The 28,000-nt window shown below is 41.0% G+C and overlaps 2 protein-coding genes across 2 annotated transcripts; one reads left to right on the top strand and one right to left on the bottom strand.

Moving 5' to 3' along the window:
• Window position 1: 1 nt before the first annotated feature.
• On the top strand, window positions 2–21,471 carry COPB2 (COPI coat complex subunit beta 2). Its single transcript, XM_083442663.1, has 22 exons — window positions 2–1,168; window positions 3,988–4,125; window positions 4,536–4,622; window positions 5,377–5,503; window positions 6,746–6,894; window positions 7,356–7,502; window positions 7,838–7,937; window positions 9,359–9,501; window positions 9,737–9,936; window positions 10,121–10,231; window positions 10,666–10,754; window positions 10,848–10,954; window positions 11,148–11,291; window positions 12,209–12,339; window positions 13,520–13,727; window positions 13,997–14,107; window positions 15,024–15,238; window positions 16,829–16,921; window positions 17,008–17,188; window positions 17,301–17,369; window positions 18,521–18,610; window positions 20,432–21,471. Exons 1-22 carry the CDS (start codon window positions 1,166–1,168, stop codon window positions 20,522–20,524), a joined length of 2,736 nt encoding a protein of 911 aa, XP_083298789.1. The 5' UTR covers window positions 2–1,165; the 3' UTR covers window positions 20,525–21,471.
• MRPS22 (mitochondrial ribosomal protein S22) lies at window positions 20,894–28,000 on the bottom strand. Its single transcript, XM_083442945.1, has 8 exons — window positions 27,842–28,000; window positions 26,565–26,728; window positions 25,565–25,729; window positions 24,165–24,308; window positions 23,203–23,286; window positions 22,605–22,750; window positions 21,444–21,552; window positions 20,894–21,073 (listed from the first exon to the last, which is right to left on the bottom strand). Exons 1-8 carry the CDS (start codon window positions 27,972–27,974, stop codon window positions 20,981–20,983), a joined length of 1,038 nt encoding a protein of 345 aa, XP_083299071.1. The 5' UTR covers window positions 27,975–28,000; the 3' UTR covers window positions 20,894–20,980.

Below are 28,000 nucleotides of genomic sequence, written 5' to 3' on the forward strand. Positions count from 1 at the left end.
GCAGTCTGATTGGTTCTAGAACAATAGGATTCAGAATGCAGCAGTCTGATTGGTCCTAGAACAATGGAGCAGTACGATTGGTCCATAGGAGCCACCCAATCCAGCTCCAGGTGGAAGTGAATCCGCAACCTGTTTGGCCTACAGGAGAATCCCGGAATTAGCCAATCACGTGCGGCCCATTGTGTAAATAGTGTATAGAAAGCAGATATTTTGGGGGAACTATGAGCTGAATGTGGGATGCGGGTGGCGCTGTGGGTTAAGCCTAGGACTTGATGATCAGAAGGTCGGCAGTTCGAATCTCCATGACAGGGTGAGCTCCTGTTGCTCGGTCCCTGCTCCTACCCACCAAACAGTTCAAAGGCACGTCAAGTTGCAAGTAGATAAATAGGTACCGCTCCAGCAGGAAGGTAAACGGTGTTTCTGTGCGCTGCTCTGGTTCTCCAGAAGCGGCTTAGTCATGCTGGCCACATGACCCGGAAGCTGTACGCCGCCTCCCTTGGCCAATAAAGCGAGATGAGGGCCGCAACTCCAGAGTCGGTCACGACTGGACCTAATGGTCAGGGTCCCTTTACCTTTACCTATGAGCTGAATAAAGAGCATGAAATCCACACTCTACTCCGAGTATATTTCTGTAGGGACCACGAGGATCATCTAGTCCAACCCCTGCAATGCAGGACTCTTTCACTTAAAATTGGACTCAAACCCACAACCCTGAGGAAAAGAGCCTCATGCTCTACCAACTGAGCTATCCCACTTGCTACTTCGTTAAATTCAGCGAGGCTCCCCTTAACAGAGCAATCCTATTCATAGCTACTGGGAAGTCGAATTGTCCACTTAATATTCACGGGAGGTAGAAACGCGCGTGCTTTCCCCCCATTCGAACAGCGCCGAATCGAAAGCGGATAAGTCTCTCTCTCTCTCTGTGTGTGTGTGTGTCTAGACATATGCGGTCACTCTACACTTTTTGCCTACCTCTACGAACATTCCCTTCCGCTCCACCCATTGGCCGAGATAGAGGCGACTAGGCGGAAGGGCTCGTGCTCTCGCGATGTTTCCCCGCTTCTCGCGGGAACCGCCGCAGCCGGAAGCTCCACGTCGGTGAATTGGGCTGTGAGGGAGACGGGGAGCGTTGGTGGCCGCAGCCCGGACTGCGCGACTCAGAACCATGGTGAGCTGGGCGAGGAGGGGGCTACGGCAGTGGGGCCCGAAGGCAGGAGGCCGCCTGTTTCTGCCAGGGAAGTGGGCTTGGTGGGTGGGGAGGAGCAGGCGCTGCTGGAACCGGGGAGAGAGAGGCCTGCCCGGCGGGGCCAAGGATTCCCCGTCTTTTTAAGCCGCACAGCAGGCAGAAATCCGGCAGGTGAAGTGTTTCCCGGCACGGAGGCGCCTTGACAGGAGAAGGCTCATCTGCTGATTTCTGCCTGCTTTGATTATGGGGTGGGGATGGGGAAGGTGGTACCTGTGCTATTGCTGCCTCTCCTGAAGCTCTTAGCGGATTAACCTCTATCAAACTGTTTGCATCTTTCGTGTTGTGCAGCCCATGGTTGTGTGTAGGCTCCCTTTGTTCCAGTGCTGCTTATATTCACAAGTAGCGTCTGGACTGGTCGTGATGGAAGAGCTATTGGGGGTGGGGTCCGAGTGATGGTTGATGGTTCAATGAAAGCATTTGCTGGCCACCACTTACCAGCTGTCAGCCTGTTCTCATCTGAAGATGTGTGAAAGGCCGACAACCAGTGCTGCTGCTGCTTCTTCTAAAAAAAAATGTTTAGGGGTACTCTCCGGAGCAGCTTCGTCACGCTGGCCACGTGACCCAGAAGTGTCTGCGGACAGCGCTGGCTCCCGGCCTCTAGAGTGAGATGAGCGCACAACCCTAGAGTCTGTCAAGACTGGCCGTACGGGCAGGGGTACCTTTACCTTTACCATTTTCCTACACATATTGAAATACTGCCCCTCAATGAGGCCAAACTTTGATTCACAAAATGTTTAGGGGTATACGTACCCCTGCGTCCCCCCAGAAAAAAGCACTGCCTGCAAGCATTGCTGTACAGTAGTACCTTGGGTTACATACTCCGCTAACCCAGAAATAGTACCTCAGGTTAAGAACAGAAATCGCGTGGGGGCGGGAGGCCTCATTAGCTAAAGTGGTACCCCAGGTTAAGAAGTGTTTCAGGTTAGGAACGGACCTCCAGAACGAATTAAGTACAGTGGTACCTCATGTTAAGGGACGCGGGTGGCGCTGTGGGTAAAACCTCAGTGCCTAGGACTTGCCGATCGCATGGTTGGCGGTTCGAATCCCCGCGGCGGGGTGAGCTCCCGTTGTTCAGTCCCAGCTCCTGCCCACCTAGCAGTTCGAAAGGACCCTTAAGTTCAAGTAGATAAATAGGTACCGCTTTATAGCAGGAAGGTAAACGGCGTTCCGTGTGCTGCTCTGGTGCCGGTTCGCCAGAGCAGCTTCGTCACGCTGGCCACGTGACCCGGAAGTGTCTGCAGACAGTGCTCTAGAGTGAGATGAGTGCACAACCCTAGAGTCTGTCAAGACTGGCCCGTACGGGCAGGAGTACCTTTACCTTTACCTCAGGTTAAGAACTTAATTCGTTCTGGAGGTCTGTTCTTAACCTGAAATTGTTCTTAACCTGAAGCACCACTTTAGCTAATGGTGCCTCCCTCCCACTGTACCGCCGCTGTGCAATTTGTGTTCTCATCCTGAAGCAAAGTTCTTAACCCGAGGTAATATTTCTGGGTTAGTGGAGTCTGTAACCTGAAGCGTATGTAACCTGAAGTGTATGTAACCCAAGGTACCACTGTAATTCACACTCTTATGTATCCTGTGTACATATCTTAAACTGAGGGCTCTGCGGTATGGATAGTAGGCCGATGGCCAGGCATGTGGTTAGGGTATTGGCACAATTGCTTCCTGTATGTAGTGTCCCGTTTCATGCCTGCTGAAATGGAAGTGCATTGTCTACAACAGTCTTTCCCAATCCGTGGCCCTCCAGATGTTATGCTGCAACTCCCATCATCCCGTTAGCCTTGCTGGCTGGGGCTCGTGGAAGTTGGAGGTGAAAACAAATGGAGAATGAAAGTAAGCTTGCACATTTCTGGGTTTTATGAATTGTATAAATAGATTAGCTTAGATGCATCCAAGAGGGTGTGACATTTGATCGAAGCAGTATAATAAAAATGCCAGTTATAGAGACAGATGTGTGGTCCATTTAGCCCAGTACTGCCAACTTTTACTAGCAGCATCTTCTTAGGATTCTGTTGATTTATATTAGGCAGAGGGAAGCTCGGCTCTCCAGATGTTTTGAGACTACAATTCCCACCATCTCTGACCACTGGTGCTGTTAACTAGGGATGATGTGAGTTGTAGTCCCAAAACATCTGGAGGGCCGAGTTTGCTTACGCCTGATTTATATGCTTTTAACTGGAAGAGCCTGGAATCAAATTCATGCAGTGTGCTTTGTGAGTGACCTGTGAGTTTTCCTGGATGTTTGTATATATACTAATGGGGCATCAGTTGTTGTTTTTTTAAATCCTACCTAGTACTTCTATTACACTTGCCCAAAAAAGGGCTGTGCACAAAGGGCATGAACATGCTCTTTTATCTGTGTCACTTTTTGTGAATATTGTAGCAGTATACTTCCATCCCAAACTTTTCTTTCATATCTGAAATCCTCTCACATTGTCAAAATTCTTAGCCTAGGACTAGATATATGATGAATGTGTGTTATTTTCCACAATAATGTATTAATAAGCTGACAGCTGTTGCTAATTTTAGCATGGCCTGGGTAAATTAAATCTTTGGGCCATTCCAGAAAACAGTCTGTAAGGGAATGAATGAATAGGTTTATTGCAGTCAGGCTAGTGTGAACCACTTATGTAAATATGACTGGCTGTTTAGGTCCTGTCCAAATTTCTTTCAGTATAAATATATTTAACCAGTTATTGTATGTGTTTGTAACAGCCTCATTATATTCTTCTGCTATTTAGCCTCTTCGACTTGACATAAAGCGTAAGCTAACAGCTCGATCTGATCGAGTGAAGAGTGTGGACTTGCATCCCACAGAGCCATGGATGTTGGCTAGCCTTTACAATGGTAGCGTTTGTGTTTGGAACCATGAAACACAGGTAATGTGTGATATAAAATATGTTCAGTGAAAAGTCATAAAATGATTATTGATATTGGGGCCCAATTAAATGTGATTGGGGAGATTTGTGATCAGGACTGCTTGTGTTTTATGAAGTCACAGGGTCCTCTGGATTTGATTGGGATTGTGGTATCACATTAAGACCCTTCCGCCCACTCAAGGGCATTGAACTGTGTGGTGTATTTATTTTCCTAAGAATATTAAATTTATGAAGTGTTTGAAACATTTAGCAACTTATTTTTGTAACTTTTGTAATTTATTTATGTTTCTAGAATATTGTCCATCGTGTTCCGACAGTTGAAAAACAGCTATCTGAAATAGCTAAAGAGATTTCTAAAAAGCGTTTTTTCATGAATAAAAGTTAACATAAAATGTAAACTTTGTTTTCAGACATTAGTGAAGACTTTTGAAGTATGTGACCTACCAGTGAGAGCATCTAAATTTGTGGCAAGGAAAAACTGGGTTGTTACAGGAGCTGTAAGTTATCTTCTTTCACTAAGAATGTTTTGTTGTTTATTTTGGAACCTTGAAGCTACTAATCAATTAGAGGTTTGCTTTTTGAAAAGAAGGATATTTAAGTGGTAAGAAATTCTGAATTGAAAATTTAATTGCAGAGGAACCTTATGGACTGAGGATGGTTAATGATTTTTAAGAGAGATACAGTGTGGTATAAATTGCTATATTAGCAAAAATATAGGTATACAGTCCACTAAAGCAGAGGTGGTGAACCTGCGGCCTTCCAAATGTCCTGGCCCAGCCAGGATGACCAATAGTCATGCATGATGAGAACTGTAGTTCAGCAACAACTGGAGGACCAGTTGTTTTCCCATCTCTGCACTAAAAGATATGCAAAGTGATGCTAGACGTTACCTTTTATTTTTTTAAATGTATCTTTCTGTATGAGGGAAGCTTAGAAACAAGTTTAATAAAAACAATGCAAGATCAAAACCAGTAAAGTTGTGAGTTGTGTTCCATTCACACAGTGGGACTTCCCTTTCTTCTCCTGTCCCTGCACGTCGCCTAAATCTGCTCTAGAGAGTCCCCCAACTCTTTGGAGCAGGTTTTGAGAGTGCATGGGTGGGACACAGAGGAGAGAAGGGAAAGCTCCATTGCACAAATAGAAGTCTGATGTACAAGCTGAATGGCAGCATTAGATACAATCCTTTATTTGGAAGTGGAAATTCAGTTTTCATTTATAGAGAAGCTGATTTTTATTGGGTTTTTCTCATAGGATGACATGCAAATTCGGGTTTTCAACTACAACACTTTGGAAAGGGTTCACATGTTTGAAGCACACTCAGATTATATCCGCTGCATTGCTGTGCATCCTACACAACCTTTCATTCTAACTAGCAGTGGTAAGAGTTTAATTTTATTACTAAATGTTATTTTAATGAGTTATTCTTTCTTAGCAGCATCTTTAGAATTTTGTAAGAAAATAAGCTGCGTACCTCCTTGAAGTAGCAAATATTTTAGCGACTGCAGAACTTGTAACAAGATTGCTGCAGAATCCTACCGGAAGCTATAGAACAGGGTTGACAAAACTTTAGCCATCCAGATGTTGCCAAGTTATAATTGCACAACTGTTGTCCGTGCTGGTTGTGGCTGTTGGGAGTTCTAGTTCTGCAGCATCTGGATGGCCACAAGTTAGTCATCCCTGATTAGAACTACATCCATATTAGCCGGCTTATTGTCTCATAGTCTTCCTATTTATTTATGTTGTTTTATATCTTAAGTGCCCCCTTTCTTTGTTTGCATTATATGCTAGTCCCATTTTAACATAAACCCAGTTTCTTCTTACAAAACATAAGTATTTATGGTTCTCAAGCATCTGTATTCAGTTATCCAGTTCACTGTGGTAGGATGTAGTCAAACTTCAAAGAATTTAAATGTATGCTGCTGCTGATAATGATGATGATGCATATCTATGCAACATAAAACTCTCATTATGGGGATACAAAACTAGGGCCCTCTACATTTTGCTTGCCTTCAACTCCCACCAACCCCAGCTAGCATGACCAAAGGTCAGCCATGATGGGAATTGCACCTCAACAACATCTGGTGGGCCACAGATTTCCCATCCATGCTCTAGAAAGAATATGTCATAGAAGTATTTGATTAAGAATAAAACTTGACCAAACAGCAGCAGCTCAGTATCTGAAAGAGAAACAATGCATGCTTTCCTGTGGCACATCTGAATATAACAGTAGTTTGGGGCTGGGGGAGGGGGCTTAGCTGTGAACCTTTTTGGGGGGCCAGGTAGGATCAGAGAGAAACACCCTCTGCCAGGTTATGTCTAGGGGAAAGAGGAAGGGAGCGTTGTCAGAGCAATGGCACTTAGGCATGATGCTTTCCCGCTGGCATCTTTCATATTAAAGAGGAGAGTGGGACTGCTAAACAGGTTACTGCAAATTTGATATCACCAGAATGAGTAGACTCTTGAAAAGTGATTTTGTAAAGATAAGCTTTTCAGCCATATTGAACTCTTCAGGTAGATGTTCAGGGAAACAAAAGAAAAAAAATAGTCTTAGGTTATCACTATTTTTCTTTCCCTTTGGTGCTTATGAAGTGCATAATGGAAGGTTTTTTTTCTCTCCTAGATGACATGCTTATTAAGCTGTGGGACTGGGATAAAAAATGGTCCTGTTCTCAAGTGTTTGAAGGGCACACTCATTATGTGATGCAGATTGTCATAAATCCTAAGGATAATAATCAGTTTGCTAGTGCCTCCTTGGACAGAACAATCAAGGTAGAGTGATTTCTTACTGGAAAATCAGAATTTTAAATTTAAAGTGAAATGCTCTTCTTATATTGTAGGCGCTTAACAGCTGCTTGGAGGATATAGCATAAACTGTATTTTGAGTCATTTTAATACTCTGGGAAGATTATTATTTTTTATTTATCTGCACCAGTATGCATCCAATACAAAGGTTGGTGCACATGATACACTTGTAGTGTAGATTGTTCTCAAAATAGTGTGATCCCTGGGTTTAACTTTTGATCTGCTTATCATAGGGGTTATTGTCATCACACAGAATTCGGATGGGACAGAATCTGCCCCAGGATTTAACAAAGGCTTCTAATTATACTGCTCCCTTTGTCTTCTGTTCTAAACACATGAAATTAGCCAATAGTGATATGTGAAAGTTTGAAAAGGGCTTCCTGGGTTTCATTAGACCCGGTCACCAATCATTTTCATATTCTTGCAAGGTGTGGCAGCTTGGTTCTTCATCACCCAACTTCACTTTGGAAGGCCATGAGAAAGGCGTAAATTGCATTGATTACTACAGTGGAGGTGATAAGCCGTACCTAATTTCTGGAGCAGATGACCGCCTTGTAAAGATCTGGGACTATCAGGTATGTTGTGTCCTACTACTCCTATACCATTTATTTGCATAATATTGAAAAAGCAAAAATGTTATGGTTTTTTGTTTTTTAAATCAAGTACATGAATATTTTTTTTCATTGGCCGTATTCCGTTGAAGATTATTATATTTTGCTGGAAGCCACTCAGAGTGGCTGGGGCAACCCAGTTAGATGGGTGGCATATAAGTAATAAAGTTGTCATCAGAAAGGTCTAGTTAGGTACTTTGTAACTGTCATTCAATTTTTGGTTTATAACATTTATCATATGTTAAAGAGTGCTATCAAGTCTTTGTATCCACAGCTTCATTTCTTTTCTCCCTTTGCAGAATAAAACATGTGTGCAAACTCTTGAGGGTCACGCACAAAATGTGTCCTGTGTTAGTTTCCACCCTGAGCTTCCCATCATCATCACTGGCTCTGAAGATGGTAAATTCAATCATTTCTCAATTCTTTTTAGAGTGCCAGTTTATTTCCTTATGGGGGTTTTCTGTAGCAGTAAGAACTTAAGATCTCACCAAAGCTTGACATGAGCATTTTTTTCTTTCAGATACTTACAAATTACTTGAGACAATTAGAAATAGTCCTGTTATAGTTTGTATAGATGCGTTGCAGAGCCAAAGTGTAGGCTTGTTAATGGGTTTCTTTGTGAACTGTTTTCATTTACAGCTCCTTTATTGGAGGAGCATTATAAACAAAAGTGAAATATACCTAGAGGCCGTGAGTTTTAATATGCACGGAGGCTTAAAAATGGTATAATTACAAATAAATATGAAATGCAAGAAGGGTAGAATTGTTCCATGAGAGATATTTCCATTGCACAGATTTAAATTCTTTTCAGTTAGAAATGTCTGAGACGTGATAAACAAATGCTTAATACTCTGATTGGAAAATACTTATCTTTTATATAAAGACTGGAGAAGGCAGACCTGGCCACAGTCATTCATGCTATGGCAACATCCCTCTGGGACTTCTCTAATGCATTTCTTGTTAGGCTGCCTTGAAAAATGTACAGAAGCTACAGATGGTTCAAAATGCAGTAGTTACTTCTAATTGGGACTGCAGTAACTGATGATAATTAGGTTCAGGCATTTGTAAGTCATTTAAATTAAAAAGGGGGTGCTGCTAGAACCACACGCCCCCTCATCATTTTTGATGCCCTCCACAAATTGGAGGACAGTTATCTGAAGCAGGGAAACTCCTGCACACGTGATGGTTATCTACACAGTTGTAAAACGTGCAGGGAGCCTCCACAGGTACAAGGGAGCCTTCCTACTCCAGAATATGCCCCCTCCCAACTCATGGAAGGCAACAGAAAACTGAGCGGCGGTGGATCTATTGATCTCGTCCTCACAGCTCCTGTGCCCCCCCCAATGTATTGTACACAGGTTACAAACACCTGGAGAGGGCAGTTGTGCAAGTTTTATTGAGTATATGCTTGTTTCTGGGTCCAGTTCAAAGTGCTGGTTCTATCCTGCTGTGTTCTCCTGCAGGGCAGCACAGGATAGAGAGCTTTTTCAGGTACGGCACCACACATGTGGAATCACCTGGCCCAATAGCTGCTTGCCTTTCTGTGTACAATGGAAACATAAATCTTCAGAAAAGTTTTTGATGATGCTTTTGTTCTTTTATTTCATTATGATTCTGCTCCTTTATGTGTTTAGGTGATTTGTGCAGTTTACATATTTGTTGCATTTTATTTTGTAGTTTTTTTCTTTGTCCTTTATGTAACCCAGTTTTGCACAGGGTATGAAACAGTGTATTAATAATCATGATTGGGGGTTGGGTTCCTCCCCCCCCCCCCGAAGTATCTAAGTAATGCTGAATGCGATAACTCTGCCACTGCATAGGAACTGTTCGGATTTGGCATTCAAGCACTTACCGTTTGGAAAGTACTCTGAACTATGGCATGGAAAGGGTGTGGTGTGTGGCGAGCCTGAGAGGATCAAATAATGTGGCTCTGGGATATGACGAAGGTAGCATCATTGTTAAGGTATGTGCCTTAGAAAATATTTAACTGTGCTAGATGTCCACTAGTGGAATAATTACTTGGCATATTATTATTAAATAATTGGGGTCATTGCAGAGGACACCAGTCTTATTTGTAATAACTGCATTGGAGAATAAACTGTTGGTTGTCAACATCAAAAGGTTTTTAAGCAAATTGGTTTATTAGTTACATTGACTATTGTATACATCTACTCTCCTCATGCTTCTTTCCTTGCTAGCTTGGCCGTGAAGAGCCAGCCATGTCAATGGATGCTAATGGCAAGATAATTTGGGCTAAGCATTCAGAAATTCAGCAAGCTAATCTGAAAGCAATGGGGGATGCTGAAATCAAAGACGGAGAGAGACTGCCACTTGCTGTGAAAGATATGGGCAGCTGTGAAATATATCCTCAGACTATTCAGCACAATCCCAATGGGCGGTAAGGGATTTCTTTTTCCGAAGATAAAAACTTAAACCTGTTCATTAATTTTAAATCCTGTTTAGGACCAGAGACATTGTATGTGTGTATCTTTCTGATCAGGCTTTTCTGAGTTTTACAAGTCTTACGCAAACCTTCCTTGCATACTGTAATTTACATTTCTTTTGTGTTTACTACCTTACAGGTTTGTAGTAGTGTGTGGGGATGGTGAATACATCATTTACACAGCTATGGCACTGAGAAACAAAAGCTTTGGTTCTGCTCAGGAGTTTGCATGGGCACATGATTCTTCAGAGTAAGTCCTTTGTGCTTTGTTTAATCTTAACTTTTTGTTAATATTATGACGCTTTGTTTTGGACTATGAACAGCAATTGTCTTTGCATAGCTCTTTGGTCTTTTGCTGTTGTTGTTTTTTAAAAAAATTCAGTATGGAATATAAAAAGTGAAACCAACAGTTTTTGTAGTGGCTGCATCCCAATTCAGTTTATGGCTTAGTTGGAGGCAAAGACACATGGCCTGTGGACTGCATCCAGTCAATTTAAGCCTTATTCCAGCCGTCCTTTCACAGCTGTTTTGGCAAAAGGGGAATAACCTGTCTATACAAGTCTGCAAGAGAACATTGGCAGGATCTATATGGCCAGTGTGCCTAGTATTGACTGCTCCTGGCCTTGTTTGTTAATCTTGCTGAATAAGAGCTTGGTTCTACTGAAATCTTTTGTTTGTGTGCAGGTATGCAATCAGGGAAAGCAACAGCAGTGTCAAGATATTTAAAAACTTCAAAGAGAAGAAGTCTTTTAAACCTGACTTTGGAGCAGAAGGCACGTTATGCATTTTATCTTCTGTACTCATCTTAGCTAGTTTTAAACACTGTCCAGAAAGCTTCTAATTTCTTCTGCTTGTGTCCCCTGAAGGTATCTATGGCGGTTTCTTGCTGGGTGTCCGATCTGTCAATGGCCTGGCATTTTACGACTGGGAAAATACAGAATTGATACGCAGAATTGAAATCCAGCCCAAACATGTGAGTTTTGTTCCAATTGCAACTTGCTGATTAATTAAAGCTCACCTTGCTAGGTCAGCTGCTGTTAATTATGAAACTTTTGGAGTCTTAAAACAAAACTAGTGTGCTCTATCTCTTTTGGTGCCACAATAGGCTTAATTTGTCTTCTAATCTGAGCCCAAACCTTAAAGGTTATTGCATTGTTTTGATGTAGATTTTCTGGTCTGACTCTGGTGAGCTCGTCTGCATAGCCACTGAAGAATCTTTCTTCATTCTGAAGTATCTTTCTGAAAAAGTTGCAACAGCCCAAGAGACACATGAGGGAGTCACTGAAGATGGCATTGAAGATGCCTTTGAGGTAACTACCTTTAATGATTAATAGGCATTTTGGATCTGATTCTGTCTTTTAAACCATTTATACAGCTGTCAACTAACAGACTAGCCATGTGATATAAGGAGAATGTGGAAATTGACAAGATAGATTGACTTGGAAGATTAGCTTTGGGACACACATGGTCATTTTAAATCATTTAGATCCTGTTTTCTCTAAGGAAATCAAAGTGGTATACAATAAAAATAAAAACAGTGTAAAATGATATACAATAGACAATATAATACAATATAACATGATAACAGCATAAACACTTATGAGGGCTCGAAAGCCTAATTGAAAAAGAAACTATTTAATTGTTCTCCTAAACAACAGCAGCAAGGGAACCATATTAAGATGTTAATAAGGCTTCATGTAAATAAGAATCTTACAGCTGTCTTGATCTGTATAGAGCAGGGCTGGGCATCCTGTGGCCCTCCAGATGTTGTTGGACTCCAGCCCCTATCATTCTGACCATTGGCCATGCTGGCTAAACTTAATGGGAGTTTGGAGTCCAAAAATAGCTGGAAGGTCACACTCCTGGTTCAGAATATTTTGTTGACAACAAAGTTAGTGAATGAACTTTGTTCTGTTGGATTTTAAAAGATCATTAGGCTACTTTGTACATATATGGCACATGGAACTTCTTGTACCATATCCCACTACTAAGGGAACTGTGGTGAGTAGGGAATTTGAACTTTTGTTAATCTTATCTGTGTTGTAGTAGAAGAGGTTTTTTTGGTGGATCAGTATTTTAAGCTGAGCTTCCATTAATATGGGACTCTTCATCACTAAGCCTATGGAGTTGACCCATTTATATAATTAAACTCTTTTAATGGACCCAGTGCCTATGGAGAGTTTAGTAAACAAGATTGTCCTAACCCTAAACACCTTTGTTTCTCCAGGTCCTTGGTGAAATTCAAGAGATTGTGAAAACGGGGTTGTGGGTAGGCGACTGTTTTATTTATACCAGTTCTGTGAACAGGCTGAACTACTACGTTGGAGGAGAAATCGTCACCATTGCACATTTGGACCGGTGAGTGTTCAGCTATTCATCAGATATAGTTCTAATTGATATGAAATTTGCATATATTTATTTCCATATATTTTAAATTTTTCTATATGGAGGTTTTATGATGGCCTATATTTGTAATGCCTAATAAGGGTTTGTAATGCCTAATAAAGGTTTGGCAAAGTAAGATATGAAATTATTGCTATTAAGTGTAGCATGTTCTACCTCTTTGATAGTTCAATGCACATTGAGCAGAGTTCTGGGGCGAGAAGTAATTATTGTGCCAGTGATGGGCAGAAATTTGGTCCTTAAGTAAGAAGCTATTTAGAGTGTAAATCTGACTGCGTAGCTTTTGTGTTGCCCATGTAACCTGCTTCTTGAAGATTCTTTTCTCTTTCAGATATGGCACTAAGACAAGTGTGGGCTAAACTTTAAGGTCACATACTAAGCTAGGTGTGGCCCTCTAGATATTGTTGAACTACAACTCCTAGCAGCCCTGGCAATCACGGTCAATGGCCAGCGATGATAGGAGTTGTAGTTCAGCAACATCTGGAGGACCAAAGTTTCTCTATACTGGTGCTAAGCCATAAATTCTTCCTATCTGTCACTGCTGTTATTTCCAGTGTGTTTCTACTTAAGGAAATGGAAGAGTTTCAGAAATTCCTTTGAGGTGGGGTGGGTCTCCTCAGTGATCTGGAATTTCTGTACCTCAGCATACTCACAGTTTGATAGAGACTCACTATCCTTAGCATATCAGTCCAATTCAAGTGAATTACATAATTTCCTGATAATACAGCCTGCAGTCTTAAGGACTGTGATGTTGATGGCTAGGGGAGTGCAGGTTAGGATGGTGTGTTAATGGCTCTCTTCTGGCCAACAGGAGTGCTGGTGGTTGTAAGACCATTGCTATTGCCCATGCTAGTAGAATGCTGCTGCCAGCTGTTGTTCTACCAGCAGTGGAAAGCAAAGCATCCCAATTGGGTCCTTGTGCCTCTCTGCTATCCCAGCCAGGATCTGATGCACTAAATATACTGAAGAACCAGCCCACCACCATCTTCCCCAGCCGGTGGAGCTTGGGATGTGGTGGTTCAACTGCCACTTTGCTGTTTGTTGCTCCACATTAGGATCACTCTGCCAGATGATTTCTCGGACTGAAGTTATTCTAATGAATGCAATCTCTCTCTCCCACCCCCTTTCCTTAAAGGACAATGTATTTACTTGGATATATCCCCAAAGACAACAGACTTTACCTTGGTGACAAAGAACTGAACATAGTGAGTTACTCCTTGCTAGTCTCGGTGCTTGAGTATCAAACTGCCGTGATGAGGAGAGACTTCAGTATGGCTGACAAAGTTCTTCCCACAATTCCAAAGGAACAGAGGACCAGAGTTGCACACTTCCTTGAGAAGCAGGTGAAAACATTTGGCACATTCTATCAAATTAATCTTTGGTCAACAAATATAGATTAAAATACTGGAATTGGAAATGGCTGCAAGTTTAATTTGGCAGGGGTGGACATATCTATTAGGCCCTTAAATGCTCTTAAATACAAGGTAAATAATCATGGTGTGTTGTTTTTTGGCTTGTGTAAAAAGGGAGATGTATTTGTGTATCAATTTTTGCTGTGGTTTGCTAAGCAGATTCCTTCACTAATGTCTTTTTTTATTATTATAATATTCAGGGCTTCAAACAGCAAGCACTCGCAGTATCTACAGACCCAGAACACCGCTTTGAGCTTGCTCTTCAGCTTGGTGAACTTAAGATTGCATATCAGCTTGCAGTGGAAGCAGAGGTATGCTGGCACAAAAGGAATTACCAACGTCCATGTTAAGATGCAGAAGAATAGTCTCTTATGAAAGAAATGTTTTGGCTATAAAGGTCCATCTGTAGCAGCAAAACGGAATACCTACACCTGCCCCACCTGCAATAAAACATGTCTCTCCTGTATTAGTCTCTGCAGCCACAGCAGATGCTGTAACTCTCCAGGGTTTGACTTTACCCTCACAGGTGCATTCTTCCATTGTCTCTCGAGACAAATGGACGCCAGCAATAAAGGTGCAAAGTCAACCTGGTTGTTTAGTGTCAAGGCTAAACTGAATTTAATGGAATCTGTGTAAAATGTTGATTGCCCACTGAAGTTCTAGAATTCCTGATTTTTATATTATTGTAAAGCATTAAACAAGATTATTTGATATGATCTCTGTCTGTAATGCTGAAGTGAGAGCAAGATAGCTTTCCCCAGATTTTGACAGCAGCAAGCAGCTTAATTCAAGTGTTTTTTAAAATATATTTTCTGTTTTGCTGCTAATCTGGAGTATCTGACTAGATTGCTTGAATGATGTTTCAGTGGTATAAGATAGTCCACATGTCTAGGATAGTCTTAAGATCTACCCAGGTTCATAGTTTTTGGTTTACAGAGCATAGTTTGAAAATACTGAGGGTGATCTGGGCAGTGAGAAGTTTTCTGTGGGCTAACCAAGAGTTAATTTTTAGAAGAGGCATACCCGTAGTTCTTGGGTGTCCAAATAGTGCAATAAGTATCTTCTCTTAAGGCATGACCATGTGCTTTGAATGAAACATTCCGTGCAAGTGGGGAACTGTAGATGAGAAAGCTGAGATAAAAAACCTAACTGGGCTAAATTTAGTCTAAATAGGCTTCAGAACAATGTCAAACATGGCTGATGTGGAATTGCTCTCTGTTTACGCAGTCTGAGCAGAAGTGGAAGCAGCTGGCTGAGCTTGCTATCAGTAAATGCCAGTTTGGCCTTGCCCAAGAGTGCCTGCACCATGCGCAAGACTACGGTGGCTTACTGCTGTTGGCCACAGCTTCAGGAAATACCAGCATGGTGAACAAGCTGGCCGAAGGGGCAGAAAAAGATGGGAAGAACAATGTCGCCTTTATGAGCTACTTCCTGCAAAGAAAGTAAGTAACAAATAATCTCTCATCTATACTAGGGGTGGCTAATCCCCAAAGTTTTATGTGGGCCCTGAATGCACACACACCCTTGGCAAATTTTTGATGGTGATATCATCATCATCATCATCATCATCATTTTATTTTGCTGATGTGGTTTCTTACTGTTGCACTTAACTTGTTTCTGCAGAGAGCTGCCCCCAAATTGCTTTGGCATTAGTTCTTCTTTCCCAGATTTACAGTGCTTTCTGAATCACTCAGCAGTAGTAATCTTTTTCTGCTGCTGCTGGCTCAGTTGTGTTGACTGACAAAAGATCTGACCTCTGGTCATTCTGCAGAGCAGCCAAAGGCTTTGCAACTGTCTGAGTTAGCAGTTGATTAGAGGAAACCAGGAACAAATGGCAGCAGTAGTGGGCAGTTTAAAAATTATTATTATTACTTATAAAGTTATCAATAAGTACCTGAAACAGAGGGGGGAGGAGGATGGAAACCAACAAGGAAAGGTGGTCAATGAGATCCTTTAATTTTGAGAGAGCCAGCATTGGAAAGACAATAAAATGGATTATGACTTAAATGGACATGGGAAAGGCTGTGGGTGCAAGGGAATGGATTCACTTATGAGGGAAGATGGAGATAGAAAGTAAAGAAGTGCATGTGTGCAGGATCCAACATTGAAGGCTGTTTAAAAAGAAAATCCAGAGTTTATCCATTGTCTATGCAATAGGACCTCTCTATGCAAAAGTCCTGTATACTCTCAATCTATTAGTTTTGGTTTCCTTAGATTTGAGGGAAATCTAAGAATGGTCTACTACAGGATGTAACAGTGGTGTTAATTATGTTTCCTGCGTTGTTTATAACACAACTATATGCCATGAAGAGGCCCGGGGAGTATGTCTGGCACAGTAGCATCAAAAGCTGCTTGCCAGTGCCAGTATAAGACCTACATACATCATTTTATTTGTATGCCACTTTTCCATAGTTAAAACTATGCTCAAGGCAGCTTACAACATGAAAAAATACATAATTACAAATGTAACAAAAGTAATCATAAAAAAATAAATAAAACATCAAAAGGTACACAAGTAAATCAAACTGTTTCCCAACATAAATTGTAATCTAAAACAAAGATAAAATTAATATAAATAACAGCAACACCCCCAAGCCCCTAAACAGTACCCCAGTCCAAGAATCTATTCAAAAGCCTCAGCTTTTGTACTTGGAGTCAGTCAGGGTCTTGCCCTCCCAGTCCAGGTGGAAAAAGGCCTGCAAGGTCTTCCAGCACTCACAGCCAAGATGGTATAAGAGAACAACCTGTTTCCTCTAAGAAACCTTAGCAGCTTTATGCCTGATCCTATGTAGTTGCTTCATAGGATCAGGGCATTAGACATTCATTAGCCTTTAAAACCACATTGCCAGTAACGTTGAACACAATGGTTTGATATTAGTATAATCCTCTGATTATTACTATTGTCACATTTGTGTTATACTCCAGTAATGGGTACATTTTAAAAACTAGATTTTACTTTTATTTTTGCTTTGTTTTATTTAACCAAACCCAAACAAATGAAAATGTGACTTTCTTTAAATGTACCATTGTAGGCTTGACAGTTGTCTTGAGCTGTTGATTAAAACCGGACGCTTACCAGAAGCTGCTTTCCTAGCACGAACATATTTGCCGAGCCAAGTTTCAAGGTAACTTTGAAGTGTTAGTGTGTGTTTTGTAAAAATATTTTGCTTATAATGGAGGTGCTTGCAATGACCATCTGTTCCATCAATAGGGTTGTAAAACTGTGGAGAGAAAATCTCTCTAAAGTCAACCAGAAAGCTGCAGAATCACTTGCCGATCCCACAGAATATGAAAACTTGTTCCCTGGATTAAAGGAAGCTTTTGTTGCTGAAGAATACATCAAGGCAACACAAACTGATTTGCGGCCAGCCAATGAATATCCCCTAGTCACTGTAAGTAGATACAAGTTATGAACAATTTCATATAGAATCTGGCACGACCTTGAGAATTATTTAGTGTCAGCAAAAGTCTCTACTCACATGATATATTCTCTGTCTTTGGTAGCCAAATGAAGAGAGAAACATACTGGAAGAAGCTAAAGGTTTCACACCAAAAATAGGGGAAGCATTGCAGGTCAGTGTTAATGAAATTCTGGAGTAAGCGTTATCTCCACTAAATGTTCAAAATCCTGTGGCTTTTTATGGACTGTTTAAAAAAACAAAACTGAGCCATTTAGATCGTCCGTCCTCTTTATAGTTTACATTTACTTTGGTGATAAGCAATTGCTCTGTAATTGTGTTCTTTTCATACCATGTTACCTTAATATAGAAACCATTATGGATAGCATTGGCACTTAGATGCATGCGGATAATTCTGTTGCTGTCAGTTTTCCTGATTTCTGTGTCTGAATAAATCGGTTGTCTTCCTGAACATTGCTGCATTTCTTCCCATCACAGTTGCTTTCAGCACTTTGAAATAGCCCTGAGCAACAGCTCCAAAATTCTTAGTTTTCTTTTTATTATTTATCGCTTTATGAGGCCATCCACATATACTTCACAACATCTAAGAAGATTGTCCTTCTAGACTAAATTTTGAGAGCAAGGGAGAAGGAAGGGTAGTAAGAAAGGAATGGCGAGCAAATGTTGCACATTCCAGGAATGAGAGACCTGGTTCACGTCACAATAAACTATAGTTTCTTGTAATGAGAATGCTCAGGCTTGAATGCTCTGCTCCAACAACCTGATAGAAGTTTAAAGCTTTAGATCAGTTTTGAACATTTTGCAGTTTTCCATTACATCTAATTATGTGCAGCTGTGGTTAGTTCCAACCAAAGTTAATTCAAATAAACCAGGATCTGAAACTAGCTTTGAGATCCTGGTATGTTAACTGTGGTTAGGGCAAAGCTGTACCTATTTAAATATAACCAGACATTTTAAGCTTCCTTCCCTATTGAGTGTGTGTTAGAAAAATGGGTAGCTCACTAGAGTTTATTTTTGTCACAACCAGGCCATTATTTGGTATGTCATCTGAACAGGGCGAGTGTCAATTAGATCAGGAGTTCTAAGGGCAATAGGTAAGATTGTAGGAACAATGTCTTAATGGAATAAAATGGTACATAGTCTTTCCATATGCTGCCTTCTCTCGAATTTGCTTTTGTGTAGGGCTAATACTACACGCTTTCTTGCTGAATCCATTTCTTTGGGTTACGCAACCTAAGAATGGGATCCAGTTTTTCCTTATATGAGCCTTATCAAATATTTAAATATTTCCTTTTTCGTCATAAGGATTCAGAAGAGGAAGAACTAGTTCCTAAGCCTGTGATAGTGCCTCCGGTTGCAGGGAAGGACCCAATTGAAACAATAAAAGATGAAAAGGTAAAAGCTCAAGTGCACCATGAAAAATCCTAAAACTGGGAAGGTTCTAATCCCAGTAGCAATTCTTGTTTCTCTTGTTCCAAACTGTCATTGGAAGTTTCAAAAATAGAGGTTTTTCTACAAGCTATACAGAATAAGAGTAAGTCAGCAGAGCTTTAGATTCAAGATTGGGGATAGCAAATCTCCCTCCGTGTAATAAACTGGCACATGAGGCGAAGCTTGGTTTAGTTACTTTTGCAGTGTACGAACATTAAAGGCAGATCATTTGGGGAGTGAGACAATCTAGAATTCTACCATTACATTTCCATTCTGCATAAAACAATTCAGTGACAAGCTAACTCCATTCTGCAATTTCCCCCCACTTTGCTCACTTTCCTATGTTACCCTTTTCTTGTGAAGTATAGCCTTTGAGATCAGATTTGTACTTGAGAGCTCTTGAGAGAATAACACTTTCGCCAGTGTGGCTAAAGGTTAATCTGACCTCTTTAGGGAAGTTTGCCATTGGATTGATTTCCTCTTAATTTAATATAGAAACTTGTGCTTAGTAGTTGTTTACATTTCTGATCAGTACATCACAGTACATTCTTACTGCATGCTCTTGGCTGCAATCAGATTTTGTTTAGGATGGGTGTTCTTAACTTGGGCACATGAAGCTTGTTTGCAGAGTGTGTGCTCAAAAGAATGCTTCCTTCAACTTTCTCCCACATATCCCTAATGTGTTTATACACCATGATCAAATTGGACTGCAAAACTGAACGTTCTCTAACTCTTTCCAGCAAGATAGGTATTTGTGATATCCAAGATTAGTCATATTCACATTAGATCCATTGAAGTCAGTGGACTTAAGTCATACCCAGAGTATGACTAGTGTTGGATATTGCCCCTTATCTTGTCAGCTAAAGCCATAGGCTCCAGGTTTGAACCTAGCTGCATAAAAACTTGAATTCTTCCATTCAGCTTGTTAGGTTTTGGTTCTTTAGGACAGAATCCTGTGTTGCACAAGTAGGTTTCCAGTTGTGCCACAGGACTTGCCTTCCTTTCCTTCTCCCCCATTTCTGCTTCAGAATCCCAAAGCAGATTGAAAGTGTGTAGGAGGCAGTGAAGTCCCATTGTGTGAGCAGAAGTCCATTCCCATATGTGTGACAGCAGTAGATACAACCTTAAAGTAGTTATATCAGCATGCAAACCTACTTCTCAAGGAAGTCCTTATACAGATGCAGCTCACTGTCAATGCTTTGTATCAAAGCCAGTCACTGATATTTGTGTTACAGAGATAGTGACTATCCTAACAGAACACAGGATATCTTTAATAAAACCAATCTTGCAAATAACCTTGTTTTAATCTTGCTGCTGACTTGCTGTACTGTACCAAACCCTGCCCCATCCTCATCTCTACTGCCTAGGTAAATTTACTTCTGCTTGTGGAATGTGTAATATTTTAGATATTAATGTAAATACTGCCCCATTATACAGCCTCTAAAACTTCCTTGCTCACCATTGCTCAGAGTGTTTGGAGATGTGTTCTAGGTTTCACAATTCTTTATGAAGTCAGAAACAAGTTACTCATCCTCTTCCTTCAACATACAGATCGTACATTGGTTTAAATCAGAGTTGCCTATTATACCCCAATTTGGGGGCTGTGTTTTATAATAAGCAAATTAGGATGGTGGTAGCAGGATAGTCCAATATCACTAAAAAGCAGTAGTTGCAGCATTTCAACTTGCAGAAATGAAATAAGTAGTTCCCAGTAAGTAGTTCTTTAGCAATGATAGATGCATGGTATTTAGTAAGCCATTTTCTTCTATGTACTTCCTGCCACAGGCATTATTGGAGCTGGATGAAGACTTGGATAACTTAGACCTGGAGGATATTGATACTACCGATATTAATTTGGATGAAGAGATGTCTGACTGATTTTTTTTAAATGACCAAATTTCTTACAAATTTCTTTCCCTAAACTTCATTTACTGCAGTCTTCATGGTGGAAAGAAGCTTGGTTTTTATATGCAAGCTGAATCAAGTAAGTAGGGTTAGACCTGTGAAACGCATTGCAGTATCTATTTCTGTTGTGTAGAACTCCTTAGATACTATTCCAAGCTCTTGTCACATGAAGACCACGCCTTGTAATAAATGTCTTTTAAAATGTAGTTTCCCTTTTAATGTTTTGATTACTAAGCATTGTACCCACAAAACTATTCGATATGACAAGTTCTCTGTATTTCTGTTAATCAAAACAGGCCAACTGTGCTTTAAAAGCTAACTAAAGCTACTTCCCATACGCTATACAGCAAAAAGTATTTTATTCAGAATTCTATATACATTTTACACCACCCTTCCACTCACAAACATCATATTAAGTGGATTGATAAGTTATGAAGCTGCAGACCTAGGCGTAGTCGCTTGATACGACTGGAGGGCAAGTTCAATGTATCCAGCTCTCTGTGTTTCTGTCTTCACAAAAACCTGTACAAAAATGTAAATTATAATAATTAGGTAGCCAGCAAGCTTTTGACTGTGTTACTAGGGTTGGGCTCTAGCATGTAACCTCAAAATGACGAAACTAGCCTAATGTTCTAAATTACATTTTGTGAAATGGAGGATACAGGTTATGAAGTTAAAAGCTGTGCAGTCTCTAGTCCATATAGGGATTATTTAACACTGAATAAAGATAACTTCAGCTCCATGAAATGTTGGCCTTTTAACAAACTGTTCCATGGATGAATTGCTTCCACAAATGTGTACAATATTTCTTGTCCCAAAACTCCAAAAACGGAAAATTGCTGTGATAAGTACCTATCACATGAAAAGAGGCCCATATAAAAGATTTGTATACCTTAATTAAATCTAGTCCTTGGATGTCATATTCTTGTGCTTCTTTTGCTGACTGGCAATCAGGATGGAGCATGTGATACAAAGTAACTAAGCTTACTGCGTCCTCGATTCTGAAATACAGGTTATTCAAGACTTAATTTTCTAGGAACCATCACAGTTAGTATTCCACACAAACACATTAAACTGGAACTAGCTTGTTGTTTTATTAAATTCACTAGCTAAAAGAACTAAGTTTTGAGGAATTACTAACAGATGTAAGCCACCACTATGAGCAAATACCTTCAAAGAGGTGGGTTTTTACCCAGCTGAATTCATTTTCAATCTCAGCTTCACCCTTGCCACCTGTGCAGGTAGTGTCTCCATTTGGGTTCAGACCCATATAGGAGCCATTCCAGTAGTAGGGATTATATCGTAGAAAGACCTCTCCAACACACCACCTGCTCTGGGCGTTCTGTAGTCACATGCGTACCTTTACAATATAAATCACCCCCTTTCAATATTGGGTTACCTCCCAACACTACAGTTTAATGCCTTTGTAAAACTATCCAGCATCACTGATGAACATGTATTGGAGAAGTCTTACTTCCCACCAAGTTTAAAGGGATTATTCCAAAGGACTGCAGCTGCACAGGAAAATCCAATCTGATACCTTACCCTGACACTCCAATCACGTTCTGCAGCCTTACTCAAACTGAATTGATTCCTGAGTAAATAATAATAAAATGGGGGGGATTATTCTTGTTTTTATTATGTATTTTCTCTTTTTTATCTTGTATGTTTATGTTGTGAACCACTCTGAGATGTATGGAGTGGTATATAAAGGGTGCTATACAAGTTTAATAAATGGAACTGAATTATCCTACCCATACAGGTGGAAATGAAAATAAGCAATAGCTGCAGGAATTGCTAGCTAGGCATAGTCAACGATTGACAGAAAACACTATTAACTAGTGTCTCATGGCAAACTTTTTCAAAGTATGTTAATGATCGTTAAGAACCCAGCCTACAGTTCCTGAATAAAAGTCAACCAGTGCTTTGATCCTGAACACATATGCTTACAAGTGCAACTAAATTCAGCAGAGAGGCTGCTTAAATATGAACTTTTAAATTCTATATTGCCATGGAGAACCTAGATAACTCTAGCTCAATAGACAGCACTTACAAATCTCTTTGGAGCATGTCTATCAGCAATCCATCAATCCTCTTTCTATTTGTAAAGTACCACACCATTCCTCCAAAGTGTCTTGTTGAACGCAGCAGATCATATTTTCCATGTTTCTCAATATCATCATACGTCCGCTGATGAACCTGTGCAGAAGTTGAAACATAATAATGCTTAAACGTCGTAATAGCTTCTCGAGTAAGTTTCTGGAATAAGTGTATGTAGCAAAAACAACAAAGACTTGGGGCACCTTAAAAGACTAAACCAATGTATTATATAGCATTACCTTTCATGGACAAGTCCACTTCATCTGCATGTAATGTTATCCTGAATTGCAGGTATACACACAACCATCTTACAGGGTCAAGTAAGAAGGGGATTGTAAACAGTGGTGTCAAAGGGATAGCAACTTTGAGGAATGATACCATCTGGCATATAGGATAACACTTTGGTCAGCTGCAGCCCATGAAAGTTTATGCCATAATAAATTTATTTGTTGTGCAAAAAGTTAAGACTGTTACAACAAAAACATGACTACCCCTTTGGAAACAGCAGCTGTCTCAGCCCCACACTCCCTGCCCAAATGTTGGCAACTCACTCTGATATAGTCAGGTGAATCTGGCTCAAACTGTACAAGGCAACGATCAAGGAGTTCTTCATGGCGGTCTTGAAGAAATATTGTCTGGAACAATGGTAACAAGAATGAAATATAAATGAAGCATCCTGCATCAAAAAAACAGACTCAATAACAGTAATAGTCCAGGTCTAAACAATGGCAATAATTTAGGGTTCCCATCCGACAGCAGTTGCGAAAATGTTTTGGGTCCGTTCTTTAATAGATTCTATCAAGATTACCAGCACTGTCAAAGATCTGGATCTCAAAGTAGTTTTATCAGCTTCATTTTCATTGGATTTTTATACTACACCACTTACATGAGGACTCTGTTCTGGGGGTCCATGGGCAAAAACAAAATATTGCATAGTGCCCCCACTAAAAGATGGAGGGCTGCTTACTGGGGTCTGTGAAGGTTGCAGGTCTCAGGGCCCTCCTGTGACCTTCCCAGTAAGTGATGAGGCACCTTCCTTACCAGCCGAGCCCTCCCACCTTCCCATAGGCTGCAAAGGATGGGATGTGTTTCCTCATCCCATCCTGGTGTAATTAAACTGCAGTTTGCGCTAATAACCAAAATTGAGAATAGTAGTCTATTACTGTATTCTTAAATGCAACTTCAAAATGTGGTTTAAGATTCTGGGAAGTAACTTTTGGACATAATGGCAAGCTGCAGGCTAATTATACCAGGAAATAAGTGCCCAGACAGGAAGGAAACCAGAAGAGTGTGTATTTTCACTGCTCATTCCCAGCTTTTAAACTATAGTTTAGCAAACAGAACTGAGTTTCCAAATGGGTCATATAGTCTAAGGATAATTTATAAAATCATGAAGAAGGATACTGGTAAGGAAGCTGAGACAATGGCAAAGGTGCAGTAGGCCAAATATATCCGTCTCATATTGCTCACGTGAGATTAATTGCTTTGCACAAGGCTGAATACTAGCTTTTACCATAAGGTTTTCTTCTTTGAATAGAACTGGAGGAATAATTTTGCGCCCTTCTTTTGGGAAGTATATTTGTATCATTCTGTCCCGTTCCTCCCAAGTGGCCTTGCGTAATGTTCCATTTGTTTCTCGAACTACAATAAAGCGTTCCTGAAATTGAAAAGAGAAGTAAGCTGCACTTGTAGTCATCTGTTCCATCATGTCTCTTTACTTTAAGATATGGAACAGTACAAACTTAAAAGGCCAACTGTTTTTCAGTAACTTCCTATCAAGATATTTGAAAAAGTAAATTGTATCATGTCTTTTGCACAGCAAAAATAGAACATGCTTGTTCAGCTTACCAGAAGCTGATGTTACTGCTGCTTGGAAGGGATTTAAAGACCTAAAAGCTAGGAGTATGGGAGTTACCTTAATAGTTCAGTTCTGCTACTCCAGCTGTTCTCTCAACAACAGTCAGCCAATAGTCTCTAGAAAGCTCACAGGCTAGTCAGAACACACCTAGAAAATCATTCTCTTTAGTTTCATTTAGCTATTATACCCAGTATCCCTTTATTGGCATATCCTGCGTAAATTTATCTAATCCATTTTAAATCTACCTGTACTAAAAGGCACAGCATCTTGTAGCAATGAATTCTATAGGTTCAAGTGTAAACTTAATTCCAATAGAAAGATTATAGTAAAGGAGACAGAGCCCTGTTCAAAAGAAAATGATAAAGGCCTCTGTTGACCCCATGGGACGTATCTTGAGGGACAAGTGGGATCAGATAGGGCACAAGTTCTTAAACTTGTGGTCTGCAATCTCCACCATGATAGCCTGTGAAAAGGCTAACATCACCGTACTTCAAAATGAAGAAGCAGGATGGATGCTGCACCTGATCTGATAATAAAGCTGACAAACATTACAACTTCACAGATCTTTGCTCACAAAAACAGGCCCATCCTATTAAAAAAGCAAGACTGCAGTTCTTAAAATGTGAGCTTTGTTTGGATTTGTAGAACAACAAACAAATTTGTGATGTGGTCTGTCAAGACTCAGCCAATATTCAAGTGGTCCATGGGAGAAAAGTGTTTTTTGAGAAGTATCAAGTACCACTTTACAAGAGGGTATAGGTCAGCCCAAGAATATAGTGTCACAACATGCCATGAGCAAAAAGCCTCTGTGCTGGAGGATGGTAACGATTCTTCCTTTCTTCAAATCCATCAATGGCATTAAAAAACAAAGCAAAAAAGCAGACCCAGCTATCTATCCTAAAACTGCATATCCTGATTCCAGAAGCAGCTGCTGTTGTTGTGATCCTGTGTGTACAATAAAACGGTGCATTTCCTTGTAGATTACAGTGTCTATTAGTGGAACTGCAAAGTGGGTAAAATTCATTGATATTTTTACAAGGTAGCTACAGACTCACACGGTGGGGGGTGCTGTATGCTAGGTCAGTAAATACATATTTATAAGGTTCTATTCCATCCAGAATCTTGTCTTCTGCTAATACATCATTAATTGGCTCCCGCTCACTTAATACAGGAGGCATTTTGAGCCTCTCTTTGGCCTTCTCAACAGCAGCTTTTGTGGCCTAAAAGGAAGAAGTGAGCAATTAATTGCACAGAAAATGTCATATTGGAAAATCATCTAACATAAAAAATGTGTGAATATATGATAGATATAGGTTTTTGAAGGACAGGGAGAGAAATGGTTTAGCCATGCAAAAATATGCAAATTGGCATAGTGACAATTAAACCCAAAGGTTTCAAATGTTTTTGCGTGTCTTACTACAATTTTTTACACAAAAATTATTTGCTGTCATTTCATTGGCAAAGCATGTTAGTATTTGACAATTGTTCAAAAATACTAATAAAAACACAGGTGACAAATGGAAGAGCAGATACATTTTTTTAACAAGCACGACCTACTATTATTGATCTGAGTTCATGGAAATACTTATTTACATGCCCCATAACTAAGTGCCTGGGATATTAAAGAGTTGTGACCACATCTTAATACTGCAGGTTAGATTTCATCAATTTTCATGTACTTGATTGCCATCTGGATCAAATGAAACACAGAGATTTTTTTTCCTGCTGTACAAGGCTACTCTGAATCAGTTACTGTTTGCAACATTTCAACATTCATGCTCGTTATTACCACTGCATAAGCAATACATTTCTCAAGGTATATTATATGGTCACTGTACTGCTCTGAATAATTTAAATTATTTTAAATGTTTTTTCGCAACTACCTTGGTATGTTAGAACCACAACATATACATCTTAACAAATATATAAATGTTTTGAGTGCCTATATTTCTAACTCTTCTTACAGCCAAAGCAAATAAATAAAAAACAACCAGAAGTGTCTTCTATTCATATCTTAAACCCATATATATTATTTCTTGAACACTGGCAATATACCTCCTCCAGCTGCGCTTCTGTCATAAGCTTGTATGTCGGGGGGTTGAGTTCTTGTTTTATTGGCTTAAAGACTTTCTGCAAATCCAGTCCTGTCATCTGGAAGAGTAAGTTCTGAACTTTTTCATCCATAAAAGAAGGTTTTGGAACATCAGATTTCTTCTCCCCTGAAAAACAAGTGGTTTGCCTAGCACAGAGCTTTCCAAACTGTGTTAGTGCGTCAGCTGCAGTGTTGTATGATATCTCTTATAAGGAGTTAGCTTAATCTCTGGTTTGCTAGTAAAACTAAATTACTGTGTGGCGGAGTAATGCATGTCCAAAAAGTGCATCCCCAACGTGAAAAGTTCGGAAAGCTCTGGTCTTGCAGGAAAGCAACAGCTCAAATACCATTTTTAAAAGGCAGTTTTGAAAAGTGAGACTTGAACGATGCTACTAAGGTGCCAGCTGTAACTTAGGCATGACCTATGCATGTTTTACCTTAGAGTAAGTCCCATTAAAAGGGACGCAGGTGGCGCTGTGGGTTAAACCACAGAGCCTAGGACCTGCCGATCGAAAGGTCGGCGGTTCGAATCCCCGCAGAATGTGAGCTCCCTGCGTTCGGTCCCAGCTCCTGCCTACCTAGCAGTTCAAAAGCACCCCTAAGTGCAAGTAGATAAATAGGGACCGCTTTCTAGCGGGAAGGTAAATGGTGTTTCCGTGTACGGCGCTGGTGCTGGCTCGCCAGATGCAGCTTCGTCACGCTGGCCACGTGACCTGGAAGTGTCTTTGGACAGCGCCGGCTCCCGGCCTCTTGAGCGCGCAACCCTAGAATCGGTCACGACTGGCCCTGATGGGCAGGGGGTACCTTTAAGTCCCATTAAACACATGGGAACTAACTTTGGGTTGCAATATTGGATGTTTTACAAAAAAGACTTAGGCTGCAACCCTAACGTCCTGGCCAGAGCCCTGCCACTTGTGTGGGCCAGTGTAGGGAGGGTGGGAGAGGCGCACGGGGTGGGGGAAGAGATGCTTCTTTCACTGCACAACGAAGATGCCTGGATCAGGCCCAGCAGATCGGTGCCAGCCCAGCCCCTTCCCCTAAGCGTCCCATTTATTGGGGTGGGGTCGTTAACCGGCAAAAGTCAGCAGCAGCAGCAAGTTCCGCCTGCCCGCCTGCCTCCTTGGTTAGCCCTTGAGCCCCAACCAGGTGAGCCATTTCCACAGGAGGCGCTTTCAAACGCGGCGTCGCCTCCCGCGCCCAACGTGGGCGCCTGCATCGGCCCACCGAGGGAAAGACTCACCCGCCTCCGGGCCTTGGCAGAGGCCCCGCCATCCCCACGCGGCGCGGCGTCCCTGCGCCCGCTGCCTCAGGAGCAGCGAAGCCACGGCGACCCTGCCGCCCCGCAAGTACCCCGACGCTCCTAGCGAAGCCATGGCGCGGCGACCCGGAACTGGTCCGG

Source organism: Podarcis tiliguerta (assembly GCF_965153285.1).
Source record: "Podarcis tiliguerta genome assembly, chromosome: 5".
Taxonomy (NCBI): domain Eukaryota; kingdom Metazoa; phylum Chordata; class Lepidosauria; order Squamata; family Lacertidae; genus Podarcis; species Podarcis tiliguerta.